The sequence below is a fragment of the Dendropsophus ebraccatus genome, chromosome 3 (assembly GCF_027789765.1).
Source record: "Dendropsophus ebraccatus isolate aDenEbr1 chromosome 3, aDenEbr1.pat, whole genome shotgun sequence".
Lineage (NCBI taxonomy): Eukaryota > Metazoa > Chordata > Amphibia > Anura > Hylidae > Dendropsophus > Dendropsophus ebraccatus.
The window spans coordinates 172,730,684-172,753,188 of record NC_091456.1 but is presented as its reverse complement, the minus strand read 5'-3'; the positions used below and the strand labels follow the sequence as shown (position 1 = coordinate 172,753,188).

General features: G+C 40.5%; 1 protein-coding gene across 1 annotated transcript in view; it reads right to left on the bottom strand.

The window, feature by feature from the left end:
• DCC (DCC netrin 1 receptor) overlaps window positions 1-22,505 on the bottom strand; it is a 375,839-nt gene that overhangs the window by 341,070 nt on the left and 12,264 nt on the right. Inside the window, exon 3 of the mRNA XM_069963563.1 lies at window positions 2,468-2,788. Within this exon, the coding sequence (XP_069819664.1) occupies window positions 2,468-2,788 (321 nt within the window). The remainder of the gene's footprint in view (window positions 1-2,467; window positions 2,789-22,505) is intronic.

Here is a 22,505-nt window from a genome sequence, read left to right as displayed (position 1 = left end):
CATGATCATCACTATTCCGTTTTCAGCTAAACTGCCTAGATTACAAGCTGATACTTTGTAGCAAACCTTCAGGATAGGAAAGCTTTGTGCTGCTGCTGTGTTTGGCTCCCTGAGGGTTGTCTAGACTGGATACAATTGTAGCAACCTCTCAACTATAAGAAGTTCTACATTTTTATGGGTTTTAGGCCTCTGGGAACAATGTCCTCATTCACTCATTACAAGCAAATATTTGAAAGTGAAACTGGAACTATGATAGAATGTTGTAGAACTTTTGATATTCCAATATAAAACTAATCGTTTTTGACCTAACATGACTGCAGTGTCCTTGCTGCGTACTTGAAAAGGGTAGAGCATCCCAAATCTTATCTCTTTATACTCGTAAACTTCCTTCCACATGTTCATGGAATATCCTTACTTTCATCTCTTTATGGGTGGAACCTTCCTGCCCTGTTCTCACTTCATGGGTGGATCCTTCCTACTTTGATCTCTTCATGGGCGTAATCTCTTCATGGGTGGGACATCCCTACTCTGATTTTTTTTCATGGTTGGAACCTCATTGCCCTGTTTTTTTTTGTAGGTAGAACTTTCCCAACTCTGATAACTTCATGAAAGGTACCTTGCTACTTTCTTTTCTTCATGGGAGGAACCTCCATGATTTTGGAGTTAATTCAACCCCCAACACATAATATTTTAGTTATTCTACAATATTCTTGTTATAATTTCAACATACAGATTTGCAATGAGGAATTTACAGGAGTTGTGTATTGCAGCATAACACCCTGTATACAACCACATCTTTATTTCTGTTTTTACATTTCTAAAAAGTCCCTGCTCTCTTCTTTTTATTTGTGCCATGCTTTCCTCATGGGTGGAGCCATATACCATTTATGGGTAGAGCCTCCTTGTCATGTTCTCCTCATGGGTGGAGCTTCTCAGTGCTGTTTATCTAATGAGACATTATGTCATTTGTTGCATGAGTTTCAAAAGGAAAATTTGTTGAAACTGAAATGTTTTCTATAAATAATTCTATTAAATGTATTGCAAGTAGAAGAGTCAAAGGGAGGACTGAGCATAAACACAAACACCTTGGGGGAGTCTATAATTTCTAGTAAGAATTCCAATGCAAGATTTGTACAGTATATATCTCTAACATACTCAGTCATAGGGTCACTTTTGGTTTATCAAGCAGTGACCTATTCTTGCTATATATTTAATTGCTCCCCATATACAATACATTAGAATCACTTTCTTCTTCTTGGATGAGGCTCCATTTCTTGTACGAGCCATCAGACTGTTCTAAGAATGAAGGATTTTCTTGAGGTTTTTGAGGCACAGATTGAGGAGAACACCCAGGAGAATGTGACTTACTTACTGAAGAGATATTTGCTTGGAATTACTGAAACACAGCTGTGCTTGTGTCAGTCCCAGCAGATCTATACGGAGACGTTCCTCGGCACTGTTGTACATCAGGGTAATTAAGAATTTAAATCACTTTATATTACTTGCGCTTTTTATTATTGAAAATTCGCAGGAATGAATTGTTTTTGTAGTTCTGCACTGTAATAACGTCTGATTCAATTACAACGAAGACTAAATCACAGGGCGCCAACCTGGATTTTATACAAATGGTTACACCGGGGATGGTTATTGAAGCTATAAATAGACAGGTGGAGATCTCAATGTAGTCTCTGTGCAGCTGCATATGTGTAGGGCTTATGTATGGCTCAGAAGTACCATGGGAGGTCGGGACATTACAGAAAAGAAGTTATGTAAGAGGGAAAATCATCTTATAGGTCATAAAGCAAATTAGCTCGGCAACGTTCAATACCCGAATGCTCGTCATTTTACTCCCAGCATTTGGAGTTAAAAGACTATGGCTGTATCCATGTTTCAGGCGGCATCCAACATCTTCAGATGCCTGGACTTAAATGGCGAGCGTTCAGGTTCGGAGAACATTGGCAGACCCAAACAGTTTGGCAACTCTGCCCATCACTAGATGTGGAGGAATGGGTCTACGCATGGGGGAAGGCTGCCATGTTTACAGTAGCATTTCTTAGCTCTACACCATTGTCTTGGGCAGCTTCTGGGTCTTCTTCACAGTTTTCTGCCCAGTCAGATCATGGCAGCTAAATGGAAACCATAAGAAGACTCCATCTGAATTCTAGATGCCAAACAATGTGCCAGATCATAGTAACAATGTATCTATGGATGAGTGATTGCCTGCATGTCCCAGATGGACAAATTTTCTATCACAAAGTTGAATTTCAAACAGAAACTGACAATGAAGGCTAATGAGGAAACTATAGCTCTGAAACAAGAAATTCAAGACATATAAGACCTCTTTTTTTAAAAAAAAATAAAGTTTTCTGACAAATAGGTCCATCTAACACCCCATAGTCCATCTTAACTAGAGCTCTAGTATTATCAACAGTCACAAAATGAAGTTGATCTACAGAAGGAGACTTACCGGCAACCAATACTTTAGCTGTCCGACTAATAATTGCCCCAACCCCATCTAACGATGCTTCACACTGGTAGGAGCCCTCGTCGGGCCGGTGATGCCGTGAGTGTACCACAGTCTGTATTATCAAGGATCCATTGGGCTGTTGTTGCCTTCTGTCATCTATTGCTAAATTTAGGTAAACTCCATCCTTTTTCCACTTGATGATTGGAGACCCTCGATCTGAGCCAGCAGAGCAGTTTAAGACCACGTAGCTCCCTCTCATGGTGACTACATCTATGGGCTCAGAGATGAACCAAAGTGACGTGAAACTTTTCACTTGTGACCCTAAAGAAAAAATAAAGAAGAAATATTAGATTTTGGTTAATTCCTATAAAATTGATTATCTGTATAGATGCCCAAAGCCCAAGGAGATCCATCCCCAAGACAAGAAGGAACAAAATCAAAATTGTTTTTCCACTCCCAGTCTCCTTCCTCCTGTTCTCTTTCAAACACGTCCATCCATAAAATGCAAGTTCACCCTCTTAGTCCACATTTTATATTCTTAGGTCACCATTACAGGTCATAGACACCAAAAGTCTTTATAAGATTCTTACATTCTACAAATTTTAAGGATTAAACACCATCTTTCTATCACAGTTCTCTATATACAGTTCTTATGCAGACCATTGTGTCTCCATGGTAACAGACTACACACTCTGTGTTGTCAGGTCTTGCAGTGTTCAGCTCCTATGAAGATCTCTCAATGTCCATAGCAACAGACTACAAACAATTACTTTGTGGTCAGGTCCAGATGCCATGTGTTATTTCCTTCCATTTGATTTCACAAACCCCGTGTGTTCCTCCACACTAAAATATTGAAGAGGAGGCAATGAAAGATGTAGCACATCACCGCCGGACCTGATTACAAAGAGTTTGTAGTCTTACTTTGGAGACACATACAGATGTTCATAAGATGGAAGAAAGTAAAGTGACTACTGGACACTGGACGTGACCACGAAAGGTCTGTTTGTAGTCTGTAACCATGGAGACCTTTATAAGACTTGTATTTATATGTGTGTGTGTGTGTGTGTGTGTGTGTGCGTGCGCGCGCGTGTGTGTAGAAGGAAGATGGAACTAACAATTCCAGACATGACAACACAGTTTGTTTGCAGTCTGTTACCATGGAAACACATAGGAACTACATAAATGTCTAAAATTGTAGATTTTAAGGTATTATTTGCAATGTTTTTACATTTGTTAGCAGTAAGTAGGGGGAAAATGGAAGGAAATAAAATGACTGGAGACACACAGATGTTTACAGGATCTTTCTTTGAAAAAAAACCAAAAAACATATACAAGCAATATGTACAGTAGGTAGGGGGCAGATGGAAACAAAAAGTAACAGTGACAACAAAGAATTTGTTTGTAGTCTATTACTATGGAAACATACATATGCACAGACACTGTATAAACTAGTAGTAGATTGTTTGTTTGTTTTTTTGTTTTTTTTTTGTTATACATGCCATAGGTATTGGTGCATGCTCTCTAACATCCCTGCCACAAGCCGCTCAATGTTAATATAATGACATTTGCAGGTTCTCCTTTACAGAAGTACATAACCGCATGTAATTGCCTCTCCCAGCGCCCGTAAGTACCGCGCACATGAAAACGGGATGTTTTATGTCCTACAATAGGGCCGTTTGTTTCATGTACACAGGACACCTGCTTCCTAGGAGGCTATTTAGCGATGAAGTAAACTCATTTGTACTTTAGACTAACACTTTCATGTTTTTTTGCTCCCCGACTCTTAACCAAGAGAACACTTTTAACATTTGCATCTATTAGCATAATGGCACAATAATTAAACAGGGTTTTTTCAAAGGACAATAAAAGCACTTCAATCAATCTTAATCATTCACAGCAGGAAGGCGAAAAAAAAAATAACTCCGCACTGCCTGTACTTAGGGGGAATCTTAACAGATACAAACGCGTCCACCGCGACTCAGCGTTTGTGATGTAAACCTATTATCAAGGCGTATAGAGCCTCAAATTACAAACAGGCAAATAAGTAAATATCAATTATCTTGTAGAGATACATCCACATTACGGTAGGTTCTGCAGCAGGAGGAGACACACTGTATACCGTGGATAGGAGTATTTCCTTGCATATCTGTCAATGTCTAATAATGTACCGGCGGCCTCACTATGTAACACAAATCACTCGCCACACATCACTATTGCAAAATAAATATTCAGAATAAACTTCTAGAACATTCTAATAAACAATAGAAGCTCTAACTGTGGAAGTTGAATTAATTATTGTTTATAGAGGGCAGTATTACAGTAGTCATATGCACAAGCCAAAAAGACAGAAATGGCTGCACATCGCACCCAGGGCTGACACGAAAGCTTATTCAGCTACATTTAAAACCAACATCAGAAGTTAGTATATAATTTGGCCAAACCATATTGCCTCATGTACCACGTGCAGGTCTTCTGATACACATGAGTCCCTAACCAAAAAACATCACTGTGCCGGTAAGCGACCACAATCCCCGCAAAACGTGCGCAAGCAGAGAAGGGGGGCCACGGAATGGCCCTGCAACCCCATTGTAAAAGGACCAGACCCTAAAAGGCCCCTCCCAGACCCCACAGTAGTTATATTCTTGTATATAGGAGCAGTATTACAGTAGTTATATTCTTGTATATAGGAGGCAGTATTATAGTAGTTATATTCTTATATATAGGAGCAGTATTATAGTAGTTATATTCTTGTATATAGGAGCAGTATTATAGTAGTTATATTCTTGTATATAGGAGCAGTATTATAGTAGTTATATTCTTGTATATAAGGAGCAGTATTATAGTAGTCATATTCTTGTATATAGGAGCAGTATTATAGTAGTTATATTCTTGTATATAGGAGCAGTATTATTGTAGTTATATTCTTGTATATAGGAACAGTATTATAGTAGTTATATTATTGTATATAGGAGCAGTATTATAGTAGTTATATTCTTGTATATAGGAGCAGTATTATAGTAGTTACATTGTTGTACATAGGAGCAGTATTATAGTAGTTATATTCTTGTATATAAGGAGCAGTATTATAGTAGTCATATTCTTGTATATAGGAGCAGTATTATAGTAGTTATATTCTTGTATATAGGAGCAGTATTATAGCAGTTATATTCTTGTACATAGGGAGCAGTATTATAGTAGTTATATTCTTGTATATAGGGGGCAGTACTATAGTAGTTATATTCTTGTATATAGGGGCAGTATTATAGTAGATATATTCTTGTATATAGGAGCAGTATTATAGTAGCTATATTCTTGTATACAGGGGGCAGTATTATAGTAGATATATTCTTGTATATAGCAGCAGTATTATAGTAGTTATATTCTTGTATATAGGAAGCAGTATTATAGTAGTTATATTCTTGTATATAGGAGCAGTATTATAGTAGTTATAGCCTTGTATATAGAAAGCAGTATTATAGTAGTTATATTCTTGTATATAGGAGCAGTATTATAGTAGTTATATTCTTGTATATAGAAGCAGTATTACAGTAGTTTTATTCCTGTATGTACAGTACATAACCAAAACCAGCCAAAACCAGAGCTGCACTCTCACTAATCCTTCGAACAGTGGCACCATATATCACATCTTGCCCTCTCCAGCATAGAGATACACCTTGAGGATCATACCTGGGTTATTGGAGCAACACACTGGGAAAGTGGGTCCAACAGAGACGTTCCGCAGCTAGAGGAGGCAAAGGATAAATTCTCAAAGTCCTTGTATGCAGCACTGAGTGCTGGGTGCAGTCATTGATACGGATATTCAACCAGAACTCAAGTCCAGGGGCAGGCGGTCAAGTGGATGGAGTATGGGCTTGCTCCGGCCTGCAGCGTGCACCTGAAAAAACGTCCGCCCCCGAAAGTCTAGTGACGTCACACAAAATAAGGAGACTCCATACTCCATCCACTTTACTGTCTGCCCCTGGACTTGAGTTCTGGCTTAATATCTGTATCAATTTTTTAATTCTCTCTGCCTGCAGCTGCCACTAGGTGGAGCTAACAATTAATGCATAGACTTTATTGAGAAAACTTTTGAGCTCCTTCAAGCAATAATTGCATAAATATTACTACAGTATATCCCCTATTCTGCAACATCATGCCTTAGAGTAGGGATTGGGAACCTTCGACCTTTCAGCTGTTGCAAAAGTTCATTTCCGCTCATGCCTGGACAGCCAAAGCTAATGCTAAAGCTTTGGCTGTCCAGGCATGATGGGAAATGTAGTTTTGCAACAGCTGGAGGGCCGAAGGTTCCTCATCCCTCCCTTAGAGAGTGCATATTAGATGTGTGAGTATACACAGCAAACAGAGGAAATCAGCTCACCCCGTATGTATAGTCAGCAGGCACCAGTGGGCGTGAAGTACGGAGGATCAAGTCGGGCCGACTCCCGATGTATACGTGGAAAAGAGAAGAACTGCATCCGGCTCCACAGGAATGGAAGTAAAAACTGTTTCTTTATTGGATCATTTAAAATGAGTACACACACATCCTAGATGCCAACGCGTTTCGGAAAAATACACTTTCCTTAATCATGGCATGTTGTGCCTTTGAGATATACCTCCATTTATACACATACTTCAGGGAGGGAGGGGAAACAGGAAATGAGCGTGGTCAGACTATGCCCAGCTGAATAGAATCAATAGTATCACCAGTAAATACATAGGATAGTTGCAAACAAAGACCATGCATAACAGACAAATAAGAACTAAACGCACTGTGTGCATGCAAACATGGCCCAATTTTCCCAAAAAATGACCAGAAATACTAAAATACCATAGAGAAATAGCATAAAGTATACATATAAATGTATGACTTGCTACTAGGTACATGGTATGAACTTCCATTCCTGTGGTATTCATGGTATGAATTTCCATTCCTGTGGAGCCGGATGCAGTTCTTCTCTTTTCCACATATTAGATGTGTGTGTACATTACATTTCGGGCCCAATTATTTCAATGACAACTGTGTAATACTTTATTTCACCAATAGGGGCACTAAAAAAAATGTACATGGCCACTGCCAGGCCTCTCACCAATAACCAACAATGGTTAGGAGTCCCAGCAGGACAACTTCTGTCCTAAGAACATTCAGAACGTATGGCCCACATAGATAGGATTTCACTCTTTGGACCTACCCCTATATGAAACAGGGGGCTCCACTCTTTAAAAGGTTGCTGTCAATCTGACTCACTTAGTACATTTGTGTGTACCATGGACAGCCATTTATTTGAATTAGTTACATGTAAATTTCACAGTCTCCGATTCCCTGGCTTGTTATATGACCACTTTTCTTTCTTCTGCCGGCCCTGACCTGTGCTTGTTTCCTGATTTTGACCTACGGCCGTACACATACACGTCTACCTTATCCTTCTCTACGTTATATCTACAAAAGCAGCTGTCAGTGGTGACCCGGAAGAAGTCTGTGCCCCATTGGGGCAGATAAGTGGGAAGATCCAAGAATTTCTTGGCGTGGACCCACACTACACAGCTGCAGAGTCCAGAGGATCCATAACAAAATCAGGTAGGCCTGGTACATTGGGATTTCATCAAATTTCTACCAAGGTTGTGGCCTTGCGATTGTGTGACTATGGAGTAAGCTCTTCTCTTCCTTCTTCCTGACAATGATGGGTTAAGCAATGCTGGTTATGAAGATGTTAATTTACTGTACACAACAAAGGCAAGGTTAATTAAAACGGCTATCATTATCTCATTAATTGGCATATGGCGATAATGCGGCTGCCTGCCAGTCACCAGATGTTTGTGGTGTTTGAGCATCATGTCTGTGGTTATGTGAGTACACAAAGACATATATCAACAAGACGTGTTCAAGAGCTGCAAAAACAAGGCGGGCCATACTTAAAGTGGCCTTCCTTTAATTTTTTTTTCCTTTTTAAAGCAGTGAGAGTGAATCTGTCATCCTTTAACCGCCTACCAAGCTGGCGGCACCGCTGGATAGATATCAATAGGAGCATTCAGAACATACTGGGGGAGATTTATCACACGTGGTGTAAAGTGAAACTGGCTCAGTTGCCCCTAGCAACCAATCAGATTCCACCTCTCATTTTCCAAAGAGTCTGTGAGGAATGAAAGGTGGAATCTGATTGGTTGCTAGGGGCAACTGAGCCAGTTTCACTTTACACCATGTTTGATAAATCTCCCCTATAAGTAGAACAAAACCTATACATATCCCAGTTCTTCTCCCACTGCATCTGTTATCTCTATGTTGGTCCCCACCTCCTAAAGACATGTCACATGGACTGATAAAAACTTTTCACAGTAGAGCTTTAAAGGGGTACTCCAGGGCAATTTTTTTTTTTTTTTTTTTGTTTCATAAAGTTATATAATTTTGTAATTTACTTCTATTTAAAAATCTCAAGTCTTCCAGTACTTATCAGCTGATGTATGTCCTGCAGGAAGTGGTGTATTCTTTCCAGTCTGACACAGTGCTCTCTGCTGCCGCCTCTGTCCATGTCAGGAACTGTGCAGAGCAATAGCGAATCCCCATAGAAAACCTCTCCTGCTCTGGACAATTCTGGACATGGACAGAGGTGGCAGCAGAGAGCACTGTGTCAGACTAGAAAGAATATACCACTTCCTTCTGGACATTCAGCAGCTGATAAGTACTGGAAGACTGGAGATTTTTAAGGAAATTACAAATCTATATAACTTTCTGACATCAGTTGATCTGAAAGAAGGGGAGAGTTCCCCTTTAAAGGCAATGATTTGTGATGACCTCGAAAAACAGTGGTACATGTATTCCTACAATGCTTACACGAGTGGTGGGGAACCTTCAGCCCTCCAGCTGTTGCAAAACTACAATTCCCATCATGCCTGGACAGCCATTGGCTGTCCAGGCATGATGAGAATTGTAGTTTTCCAACAGAATGAGGGCCAAAGGTTCCCCACCCCTGGCTCAGACCTACATCCCTTTGGCAATTGTCCACCTTCTGGATGGATCCGCATTCAAGACGCAACCTCTTGCGTTCTGATGCATTGTACTACTTCATATTAATCAATATCCCACCTACTAAATCCCTCCCCAACAGGATCTGAACCGTTACTCTTCCCACGAATAAAAAAAAATAAAAATTACAAACCAGATAAACGAGCGATGGCAAATATATTAGCGGCAGCGACTTTCCCCCAGCTATGCATCATGCAGTATTTAAGCGCGCCGCTCCCCAGCTTGCAATCATTTATTGAAAACCGAACATAAAACTGAATCACAACTTGTCCATAAATTTAAATGCTGGAAAATAACAAGTAACGAACTTGTATCTGATTTAATAAGCCATGCGTCATATAAAAAAAAAAGAAATAAAAATGCTGGGCTCAGAGTATTTTAATATGTGGTCGGTTTCAGGCTCCACCATCATTTCTGCAGGCGATGTAATGGTCAGAGCTGTCTGAATAATATATCTCTGCACTATGGTAGAGGAAAAGACTTGTTGTAGGCAGCCGGCTGGAGCTGTTAAATATGTCCTTCGAGGCATAACAAAGAGGAAAGATTAGCAGCCGCTTACTACTGTAGATCTGCGCCTTATTAACATTTTATTTATGTGTATAGAAACTGTAAATTTCCCCCCGAACAAGAAGCTTGCCGAAAAGAATGACGAAAATCCCTTAAGTCATTAGTGACTGTGTAAATTTACCAGAAGCAAAATGAGAGTTTAAAAATCCACAAATTTAACAAAGTAGAGGAGAAAAGAAGGTAACAAAGTGGCAGGATGACGCCAGCTCTCCTGCTCAAAGACAAGTAACCTGGAGTTACAAGCCTAACTAAACTATACTGAGCCCAAAAAAGAAGATCCAAAACAGGGCCCTCACATATTAGTTAACATTAACACTAATTTCTTTCAATGCAGGAAAGAGGCCTTAGAGAGGCTGCTCATGGGAGGGACAGTTATCGCTAGGCCCCGCCCCTGCAGTTCAGATTGCAACATATCTTTAGAAAAACAACAAAAGAATTGACATTATTAGTCCCTGTTGAAAATAAATGTACGTATGAAATTCAAAAAAGAGTAGCTCTTGTAAAACTATAACTAAAAAGTAGGGATGGTCCGAACCTGCCGAGGTTCGGGTTCGTATGAACCCGAACGCTCGGCATCAGATTCTCGCTGTCTGCCCGCTCCGTGGAGCGGGTGGATACAGCGGGAGGACCGCCTGGAAAACTGGGATACAGCCTATGGCTATGGCTGTATCCCAGTTTTCCAGGCGGTCCTCCTGCTGTATCCGCCCTCTCCACGCAGCGAGAAGACAGCGGGAATCATTACCGAGGGTTTGGGTTCGCTCGGTTCGGACCATCCCTACTTAGAAATAAAATAAGTGGAATGTGGAAAGATTTAAAAAAAAAATCTCCTTAAACAGTTTTTTCTTATATGGAAGTGATGTGATGTCAATCTATATAGAATTGGTTCACTTAAAGGGGTTGCCCGATCTGCTGATATTTCAGATCTGCACTGCTCCATCCTTGCTCACTTCCTGGTCTGGAGTAGGATGGGGGGGGGGGGGCAGGGGGGGCATTGCCACAGTGATGCTGAGCTGAATCAGCTGAATCTTTCTTTGCTGTGTCTCCCAGTAACACATGTCTCCAGGAACAATCCAAGCCCTGGACGTGTGTGGCCTCACTGCGAGAGGAGTAGATGTATAATTTTCACTCTCTAAGGTTATGGCACAGTGATTGGTGACACCAGTAGGTAGAGATAGCAATAGGTTAAGCTCAGAGCTCCCCCACCCTATGGAGTGATCATTGGATAAGCTTTAAAATGCGTAAAGCATGGCACTAAGTGGTGTTCAAAAAGCTCAGACAAGATGGCAGCCCATATAATAGTGTAATATATATATATATATATATATATATATATATATATATATATTCAGAAAATTGAAACATTAGAAAAAAAAGAACGTGTTTCAGTATTTGGCTCTAATTTGTGAAAATAAATGTAGGTGATGCATTCCCTTTAAGCCATCTTTACAGTATATTATATGGATGACCATTCATCTGAATAGCCACCCTGCAATACCTAATTTCACCTGTAGTGGCTACAGAGAAAGCACCTAGCTGGAATAAAAAAAGTAAAAAAAATAAAAATAACAAAATCCTACATTTGCCTGGGGCCCGACTTGATTGCTTATGAGCATCACATGAACCTCAATGCGTCAAAGCGGAAAGAAACTTAGCGAGAACAGCTCCCAATTATGGCGGGCCCATCAGGTTCATTTCCCCTGCAGCAGGTGCATAAAGCTCTCATGGTGATAACTGCCGATCCTTGGGGACTCCACCAGTCTGACCTGATGCAATCAATTGATCACCAAGGCAGCTGTTTTCACAGACAAAACCCCTTTAAGTCCAATTACACTACTTCAACAATAAAAAAAATAATATTGATACAAAAATATATCAAATAAATCGTATTTTAAGGCTGAGATTTGGAGAACGCTTCAATAAAACATGTTTAGCAACTCGGCGGTACAGAAACAACAGATAAATGTGATACATAAGCCTGTACACACACACAAAAAAACAACAACAAATACAACCATGCATCAAATTCAGCTTCACGCTGTAGTAAAGAACAACATAGTATAATAAATATACCGTGCCTTACCTAACCTGTCTACCGAAATACATGATAGAATGCTAATGGTGGGTCTGGCTGATTTATTTATTTATTTATTTATTTATTTTTTACATAAAATATTGTAAATATAAAAAAATCTTGGATACATTTAAGATTAATAATGGCAGCTCTTAATGACTTGGGTCAACGTAAGATAGATGAAAGCGCTGAGTTATATATGGATTGGTATCATGTGTCACATTAACGTCTCCGAGGACAAAGTATCATTATGTGTCAGAGCTTAAATATGTCACGGAAACAAAGTGGCAAATTTTCTTGATTTATTGATGGATGCGTCGGGGGTCAATGAGATGAGTCGGGGGTGATAATATGTCTGCAATGATTGCCTAAAATACCGCTTCATATTGTTACTCGGTGGAAGGTAAAAGGAAAAAAAAAAGAGAGATTAAAGGGAATCTGTAACTATAAAAATGTTATTCAATCTGCAGGCATCACATTATACAGCAGGAAGAGATGGGCAGATTGATATATAGATGTGTAGAAAAAAATCTGTAAAAGTAGTAATTTATTGATTAAAATTGCTGCTCATTCTGGGCCCAGGAGTCCAGTTTCATTAGACTACTAAACCCAGATTTTAACCAATATGTTACAGTTTCTTTCCCCCATAACTAAATTATGCACTTGGGGAGGAAGAATCCTCTAAGCAAGTATCATATTGGCAGTTCTGTGTTGGCAAAGACTTCAGAAGAGAAGGATTTAGGGGTAGTGATGAGTCACCAGTGTAACCAGGCAGTAGGGAAAGCTAATCATATAATGGGCTGTATATATAATGGTGTGCTGGTCTGTATATATATATATATATATATATATATATATATATATAATGGTATGCTGGGCTGTATATATAATGGTATGCTGGGCTGTATATATATAATGGTATGCTGGGCTGTATATATAATGATATACTGGGCTTTATATATATAATGGTATGCTGGGCTGTATATATATATATATATATATATATATATATATATATATATAAATATATATAATGGTATGCTGGGCTGTATATATATAATGATATGCTGGGCTGTATATATATATATATATATATATATATATATATATATATATATATTTATAATGGTATTCCGGGCTGTAAATATAATGGTATGCTGGGCTGTATAGCTAGAGGTATAACCAATAGGAAGAGGCATGTTGTGATCCCGCTGTATAGAGCTCTAGTGACATCACATCCGGAATACTGTGTCCAGTTCTGGAGACCTCATCTACAAAAACACATTGATAAAAGAAAAGAATGGGTCCAAAGAAGAGCTACAAAAATGGTGGAGGGTGTGAGGCACAAAACCTCATATGTGGATTTGTAGTCTGGCAGCCAAATTGTTGCTCTGCTGCCCCTAGTGGTGGACCTGTTCTCTTTTACCTGCCCAAAGGGTATGCATCCTTATTATTTGTAATTGTCAATGGCATCCCATGCCCCACCACCACTGAGCACTTAGGGAGCTTAGGTGAGCTCCCACAACAATGTCTATTGCCAACATGAGATTCATTGAGAAGTTACTATGTAGCACCGGTCACAGTATGTAATCTACAAGGTGATTCTCCATGCAGACTGATCTTATGCACATCGTATATCACTATATAAATTTTACAAATATCCATGAACAATGATTTCAATGCAATCTCCTATATCTAAATCCCCCCTCAGGCTGAATGTCGAACTGTTTGTTTCAATTAAGTAGTAGTCTTCAGAACAATAGATCTGATTCTTAAAAATTTAATGTAAAGACTGAATTATTACTATGGGGAACTAATACCACCTTAAGCTCTTCCTCATATCCTTTCCCCCAATGGTTCACATCTTTTCCTGAGCAGAACAAATTGGCGTGCTAATGAATTCTGATTAACAAAAAGTGGCAAAAAGGTAAAATTTATGGACTATACCTAGAGTTTTTTTTAAAAAAAAATTTGTAAATATTTTGTAGAATTTTCTGCCTTTCATCGACTACGAACCAGTTAGTCATTTCACCGTTAACCATTAAAGAAACATTAGCTCCCAAATGGCCTATTTCTTCCAATAATGAGACTTAATTAGAAAAAAAGGTAGTTAGAAGCACCCTCAGTTTTCAGATGCATAAAACAGGGAGTAAATTGAAAGCCAATTAGACAGAAGAGCATTTACTGACAGTCAATTAATGGCTTCACTTCCATGGTGCTCTATATGATTCGATCTCAGCAGGAAACCTCATCTAGAAAATTTACCTTGATTGTTGATGAAATGACATTTCTGTGCTCTCATTTCTAAGGGCCATCGGGATGAGGTCAAGGAGCTCAACATTATTAGATAAAAACGTAAAAAAAAAAAAAATCACAATAAAAAAACAGCAATTCTTCCTTTGTATTTATTATAGTAAAAAAGAAAATTATTAGGTCTTATCAAAAATTTTCTTTCCTTTCTCTTCTACAACCTTTATAACTCGTTGTACTAACTCTATTTTCTCTCTATATGTAAACACAGCCAATATGATTCTCTTCTGCAAATTGATGTATCTATGCTCTCCTCTCTATCTACATCTGATGTGAGCTGCCCTCCACGTATGCTCTCCCAACTCCCACAAATTGCTTTGGTGAGTAACCTCCTCCCCTTCTTTATTCCTATCTCTAACACTGAGATGAACTTCTCTGGGTAGCAGCTAAATGGTAGAAAATTTGTAACGAAGACTATCTTTAAATACTAGCTGAGATATTATCGTTTAAGGACACAGGTATAAATCCTAAGGCTGTACTACTGAGATACGGATCTGACTTTGTGTCATAGGGACCATGAACAAAGTTGCTGGGTTCACACTATGTATATTTGAGGCTGTATTTGTGAGGCTGTATAGCAACCAAAACCAGGAGTGGATTGAAAACACAGAAAGGCTCTGTTCACATAATGTTGTAATTGAGTGGATGGCCATCATTTAATGGCAAATATTTGCTGTTATTTTAAAACAACGGCTGTGGTATTGAAATAATGGCCGTTATTTACTGTTATATGACGGCCATCCACTCAATTTCAACATTGTGTGAACAGATCCTTTCTGTGTTTTCAATCCACTCCTGGTTTTGGTTGCTATGAGGACCTGACATGAGGACCAAATACAGCCTCAAATATACATAGTGTGAACCCAGCCTTAAAGTGTACCTTTCCCAAAAATGTTTGACTTGTCAGAGAGACATGTCAAAAATTTTTAGTCGGTCTAGGTTCAGACCCTGGTCGATCAGTAGAATAAGGGGGGCAGAGGACCATTCTGCCCAAAGAGGGCGTGTCCATCAGAATCTCTCAGTAGTGCAGCCTCAGGCTTTAGGCTTTTAACTTCAAACGCTCAAATCTCATCATAGAAATAGGATAATAAAAACCACTTTTCTCATTTTTCATGAACACCACAGACCCTGTTTCTAACACGGCGTAGGTGTTCTACAATAAGGACAAATATTCGTGCTGCAGTGTATCTATGGTTGTTCCTTTGTAATTTCTATTGCATAGCTTAGGCCAGGCAGCTAACTTTTACAATAGATTCAAGGACTTCTCTAGAGCTCTCTTATTCTTTCTGCCGAGGACTTGACAATAAAAACTTGTGCGCCAGATACTACGGAAGCATTTTAAAAATTCTAATTATTTACCAGCTGAAAAATAGCAACATTGTTTTCCTTTTTTTTAAGCTAATTCACCTTCAACAGACTGCATCTCCGACACTGAGGGGCATATAGTTAAAGGGGAGCTCTAGTAAAAACAGCTTCCTATTGTAATGACTCGTACACTCTTTGTACCTGCTAGGGAACAGTGGAAGAATTTTTGGACAGTTTCCTAGCAGCAGGAACAATGTATAACGTTAGTAGTGGTGGTCGGTCAATACCATTTATTGTACTGTAGAGTGTCACGTATTGATGCTGTCTTCTATATTTCAATCCTTAGGGGCCTATTCCACGGAGCGAATCGGCCGAATCAGAGCAATAACCGGCCGAATTGGGCCAATTCGGCCGATTATCGCTCCGTGGAATAGAGAGAACGATCAGCCGATCATTTAGGTTCAGACCTAAAATCATCGTTCGCCACCAGCGCATCGCTACGGTGGAATAGCGGCACTGCGGCGACCGACGATTTCAGCAGCATCATACATTACCTGTCCGGGCTGCAGGTCTTCTCCTTCTCGTGGTCCCGCACCGCAGCAGCTTCAGAGCGGGGCTGTCTGAACTGACAGACCGTTTAGCCAATCACTGGCCGGAACCGCCAGACAGCCCCACTCCGAAGTTGCTGAGGCGCGGGACCGGGAGGAAGAAGGAGAACACCTGCAGCCTGGACAGGTAATGTATGAAACAAGGGCTGCAAGGACATTGGTAACGCTGTCCCTGCAGCGCTCGCTTAACGATCATCTGGGCCGTGGAATAGGCCCAGTAAAAGAGCGCCGATCTAGCCGATCAGCGCTCATTTAAATCGTTGATCAGGCCCTGCTCGGCCCGTGGAATAGGCCCATTGAAGTCAGTGGTGGTCTGCTGCTCCTCTTATGAAAGGCGTCACACAACGGACAGTCATGGCACACGTCATGATCTTTCAACCACAGACCACAATCGGCCTTTGATCATGGGTCATGATCATTGATCATGGGTAAAGTCAGTTTATCCCTTAGATGAGAGTAGAATAAACAGGTGGGATAGTTGGGTGGGCTACCAGGGTATATGCTCTGGGTGCTGGATGGCTGTGGTTGACACTTTGCCTTGGCCAGGGTATTTAGCTATAGGACTAGCAAACTGAACTATTACGTTGGATGACGCAAAGTTTAGGCTGGGTTCACAGTGCGCTGTTTTGGTTTTCTTTGCATAAAATGGACTAAAAATGGACGTATCTGTGTGCATTCCTTTTTACCAGTTTTTCCACTGACTTCCAGTATTAAAAAATGAAACAAAAAACGGATCAAAACGCATCCATTTTTTTTATATAGTACACAAGAACGTGGTCAAAAAAAGATGTGGCTTAAAAAAAAGATGCGTTTTGATCCATTTTTTTATTTTTTTTATAATGGAAGTCAATGGAAAAACAGATCTAAACAGGTGCGCACAAACACATCTGCTTTTTATCCGTTTTATGGCAAAAAATGGACTTCAAAAACGTAGTGTGGACCCCGTCTTAGGGGCCTATTCCATGGAGTGATAATCGGCAGAATCGGCCCGATTCAGACAATTATCGCTCCGTGGAATAGAGACAACAATCAGCCGATGATCGTGTTTTTGTCTGATCGTTTATTTAGGTGCAAACCTAAAATCATCGGGCACCGACCGATCATCGCTGCGTGGAATAGTGATGCGCGGTGGGCGACAGACGATCTCACGAGCACCATACATTACCTACACATGTTGCAGGGCTTCTCCTGCGCTCCTTCTTCCTCCCGATCCCACATGCAGCAGCAGCTTCTGTGCGGCCTGTCTTAGCTGACAGACAGCTCAGCCAATCACTGGCCGCCGTGGCCAGTGATTGGCTGAGCGGTCTTTCAACTCAGGCCGCACCGAAGCTGCTGCTGCATGTGGGACCGGGAGGAAGAAGGAGCGCAGGAGAAGCCCTGCAACATGTGTAGGTAATGTATGGTGTTTAAAACAAGGGCTGCAAGGACATCGGTAACGATGTCCCTGCAGTCCTAGCCAGTAAACGAGCGCCTAGCCAGTAAACGAGCGCCAATCTAGCAGATCGGCGCTCGTTTACATTATTGATCGGGCACCCATCGGCCCGTGGAATAGGACCCTAAGTTACAGCTCTGAGACAAATTAAAGATCTATCGACAGCAGCCTGCCTACTTGTTGACGGTTTCCAACTAGAACCGGGAGATGTCTGTGTTCATATCACGTAGTTTAAACAAATGGAATAGATAAAACTGAGAGAATATCAGATGTTAAATGTGATGATTACTAGTAATAATTAAAGTTGGCGCTCCCCTTTAAGTACACTGTCCTATTTCAGACAATATATAATCCCGCATCTGACTATTGAGGCAAATTCTAGCGTCTGATGATGACTCAATGTTATTTATATGGGACACAGACAAACCTTAAAAATAGAAACCACAGAACGAGAGCACATCAATAATCCGATGTGATGTCTGTGACTCTCATCCAGACGCCGGAGCTTACTAAATATTATGACAGTGCAGATTGATGGTGTGACACCTAGTGCTTCTCATTTATTGTTCCTTAAAGGGGTACTCCGGCAATTTTTTTCCTTTTAAATCAACTGGTGTCAGAAAGTTATATAGATTTGTAATTTAAGTCTATTTAAAAATCTCCAGTACTTATTAGCTGCTGTATGTCCTGCAGAAAGTGGTGTATTCTTTCCAGTCTGACACAGTGCTCTCTGCTGCCACCTCTGTCCATATCAGGACCTGTCCAGAGCAGGAGAGGTTTTCTACGGGGATTCGCTGCTTCTCTGGACAGTTCCTTTCTCGGACAGCAGAGAGAATGAAAGAAAAAAAACATTTCCTGCAGGACATACAGCAGCTGTTAAGCATGGGAAAAAAAAAAAATCGAGATTTTTAAATAGAAGTAAATTACAAATTACCACTTGATTTGAAAAAATTGCTGAATAACCCCTTTAAAACAACAGGAACTGGTTCCGAAGTCACCGAGTGCAATCACAAAGGATCCCGCCCCAGACTACCCATAATTGTACAATTACCTCCATACAAATTAATGATAAAAATGTTACAAGGCTGAAGTATACGGTGGATGGATTCGAAGAAAAATTACTCTTATTTACTGCAATTACCAACTACTCAATGCCACTGCGGCCAATAGGATGTGTGCTGCCCACTACTCCTTATTATATGGCTTAGTAGAAGATAGACAGAGGCTACTGATTGCACTGAATGCCCTGTATGACCACCATTACCGGAGCACAGCTTGTTCTGTTCTCTGCGGTGATGGCTGATGGGTTAAACTGGATTTTCAGCTTACACGGACGATTTTTCATATATTACTATAAGTAAATGATTGAGTAAATGATTACAGGGGGTCTCGTGTACCCTCTCCCGTAGGCCAGAATGGTTACAAAGAGCTTATCTCGTTCTGCAGGTGTTAGGAATGTACAACCAGGGAGGATAGGTAGGGAAGACACAGCAGTGAGCCCTAGCGCTAGGCTCCCCAACTGTCCCTACCTACTTGCCGGCCTGACCCTAGGTGGTCGGTGACAACTGGTTGACATTCCCTTCCTACACCAAAGTGCGCACTGAGACGAGACACAACAAACATACAATGAAGAATGGATGTACAGAAATGAGTCAGGAAAACGGGAGGTCAGAGAAGGGTAAGCCAGAGGTCAGAGGATCCAAAATAGCAATACAGGTAAATGCCAGACACATTTAAATTAGACTTATAGCAAGAACTGAGCAGAGAGCTAGAGCCCTGGTCCAGGGTGTGATTGGACCTGTCCTCCGACATCCAGACCACATAGGAAGGGATATGAGTGGTAATCAAACTAGATGTGCAAAATCTTGGTCAACAGCGCATCCTCTGCCGTACTTTACAGAAAGCGGATGGTACTGAAGCCCAAACGGGCACCGATGTAACAGGACGACCTGTCCTGTCCTTGATAACATAGACAATACATTTCAATGTACACTTTGCAATACTTATTTTCCCCAGTGATGGCGCTGAAGAGAAATTGAACACTTACTGACAGATTTCCCTAGAGATGTGCTAACTTTTGTTTTTACACAAGTAGATCTACAGATCCACCTATCAAATCATGCGGTTCTTATTTTGGAGCTCACATTGATCATTAAAGCAGCCAAAACTGTAAGTAATTTGGAATTGGACCGGCAAATTTGTTTTTAGATTTGAGGCCAATTTGGATTTGGTTCTACATTCTCTGAGCTAGGAGCAGAGTGCCCACACAAAGTGTAAGGGGTCACATTGCAAAGTTTAGCTTTATGGGTGATAGAGCATCACTGTTTCCTGTAAGCAAGCAGGGACTATTGTTAAAATGACAGGCGTCCCTGCTCTCTATATAATTTCTATGGTGCCCTTTGTTAGGTACTGAGCAGTAGGCATAGGCTGTATTCCTCCTGCTAAGTGCAACATGTTAAGAGCTGATACATATCATAACCAGTTATCTCCCTGTAAGAACAGTAAGCAGCAATGTATTGTTCATTGCTGCTTACTGCAGAGAAGATGTAAAGAATACTCACTGCTCCCCGCTACTGTCTGTAACCAGGGCAGGATTGGTAATTTCCTCTTTCGCCTCTATTGACTATACAGCTCCCTCAATGGTCACTGGAAGCTACTGGTACTGGATGTACCATACTGGTCTGGGTCTGGCCACAGGCAGGAGCAGGGAGCAATGAGTACTTGTGGAACACATCTCTATACAATGTGTGGCAGCTTGGCGAAACACAAACCACTGGAGATCCACAGGTTGGGACACACCGACTTAAAGACCTAATTTTCCAGAAAAAAAAAAATTATCCTAAGCGCCATTAAGCATAAAAGCGTGTAATCAGTCGCCGCCACAAACAGAAATTATTGTGCTAAACAGTGAAATCATCATTTCCATCCATTAATCATACAATATAATGGTAATATCCAGGGAGCTGCTTTACATATCTAATATTCCCGCCCGACGAGTCTTCAATTACGTCTCCGGTGAACAACGCGCAATTTATTGTGATCTATTCATTAGATACGGGGAGCTGACATTTAAGATGTAAGAGGCCGAGGAGAACAATGAGAGGCTGATAGAAAGATATGGAGATTATAGTCTCTTAGTATGGATCATACAGTCCATAGACTTCTATTGTATCTGCATGAGCCTCTATGCAGGAACAGATAGTGATGGTAGAGCAAGGAATATCTACAGCTCCGCTATTGCAGGATACGGTGCTAAACTATTGTTGCAACATTCTATCACTAATAAAGGGGTTAGGCAAGAATGGAAAAATAAAAAATCAGCTTTCTTTGAAAAACAGCACCACACCTGCCTTCAGGTTATGTGTGGTATTGCAGCCCAGCTCTATATTCACTTCAATAAATAACAGAGGCATTCTACAGATGTGGAATGAAAGCAGCCATGCTTTCTGATCAGTTCAATCATTACCTGCAGCCACCACTAGGGGGATCTCATTGCATTCAACGAGTTCCCCCTTACAGTAGTTGCAGGCTCACAGAATTCTATAATTCATCTCTATCTGTATATGGGTTAAATTACATCAGTGATATAAGGGGAAAACTACAATTTCCAGCATTCCCTAAAACATGAAACAAAAACTCCAGTCTTTCAGTACTTATCAGCTGCTGCATGTCCTGCAGGAAGTGTTGTATTCTTTCCAGTCTGACACAGTGCTCTCTACTGCCACCTTCTCCATGTCAGGAACTGTCCAGAGCAGCAGCAAATCTCCACAGAAAACCTCTCCTGCTCTGGACAGTTCCTGACATGGACAGAGGTGGCGGCAGAGAGCAGTGTGTCAGACTGGAAAGAATATACCACTTTCTGCATGACATACAGCAGCTGATAAGTACTGGAGATTTTTAAACAGAAGTAATTCACGAGTCTTTATAACTTTCTAGCACCAGTTTTAGCCAAAGTTTCCCTATAAACCAAACCTGTATCTGTAGTTTCCAAAGCTAAAACTCCCAGCATGCCCTACAAACTATATATATATATTACAGTATATATATATATATATATATATATATATATATATATATATATATACACATACAGGGTGGTCCAAAATTAAGTGCACAGTATGTGTAATCGGGTTATGAAGAGGGAGATTTCTCAAACATGGTGTAAAGTGAAACTGGCTCAGTTGCCCCTAGCAACCAATCAGATTCCACCTTTCATTCCTCACAGACTCTTTGGAAAATGAAAGGTGGAATCTGATTGGTTGCTAGGGGCAACTGAGCCAGTTTTACACATCCACCTACTTTTGGACCACTATATATATATATACAGTATATATACAGTATATTGCGTTCTCCTACTAGTGGCTGCAGGGAAATAAATTTCTATTATTTAACTCTATGAGCCCTTTCCAATTCTGAGTACTTTCCAATTCTGGCTTTGCAAACAGGAAAACAGGGCACGACTACAACTCCTATGGCCGCCAGTGCATGCTGGGAGTTGTAGTCTTGTAACAGCTGAAGGGCTGCAGGTTGCAGATCACTGACCTACATCACAAATTTCTAGCAATAGGCACAGAAAAAAAAAGTGAAAAAAACAATCCGGCGGCATTAGGCAAAGTAATCCTATTAAACGTGATCTAATTGTTTACTGCTTAGAAATCAGACAGGGATGAAATGCAAATTCATTTTTTTTTGGATTTAGTAAAAAGGATTTTCATTAGCGCGGAGCA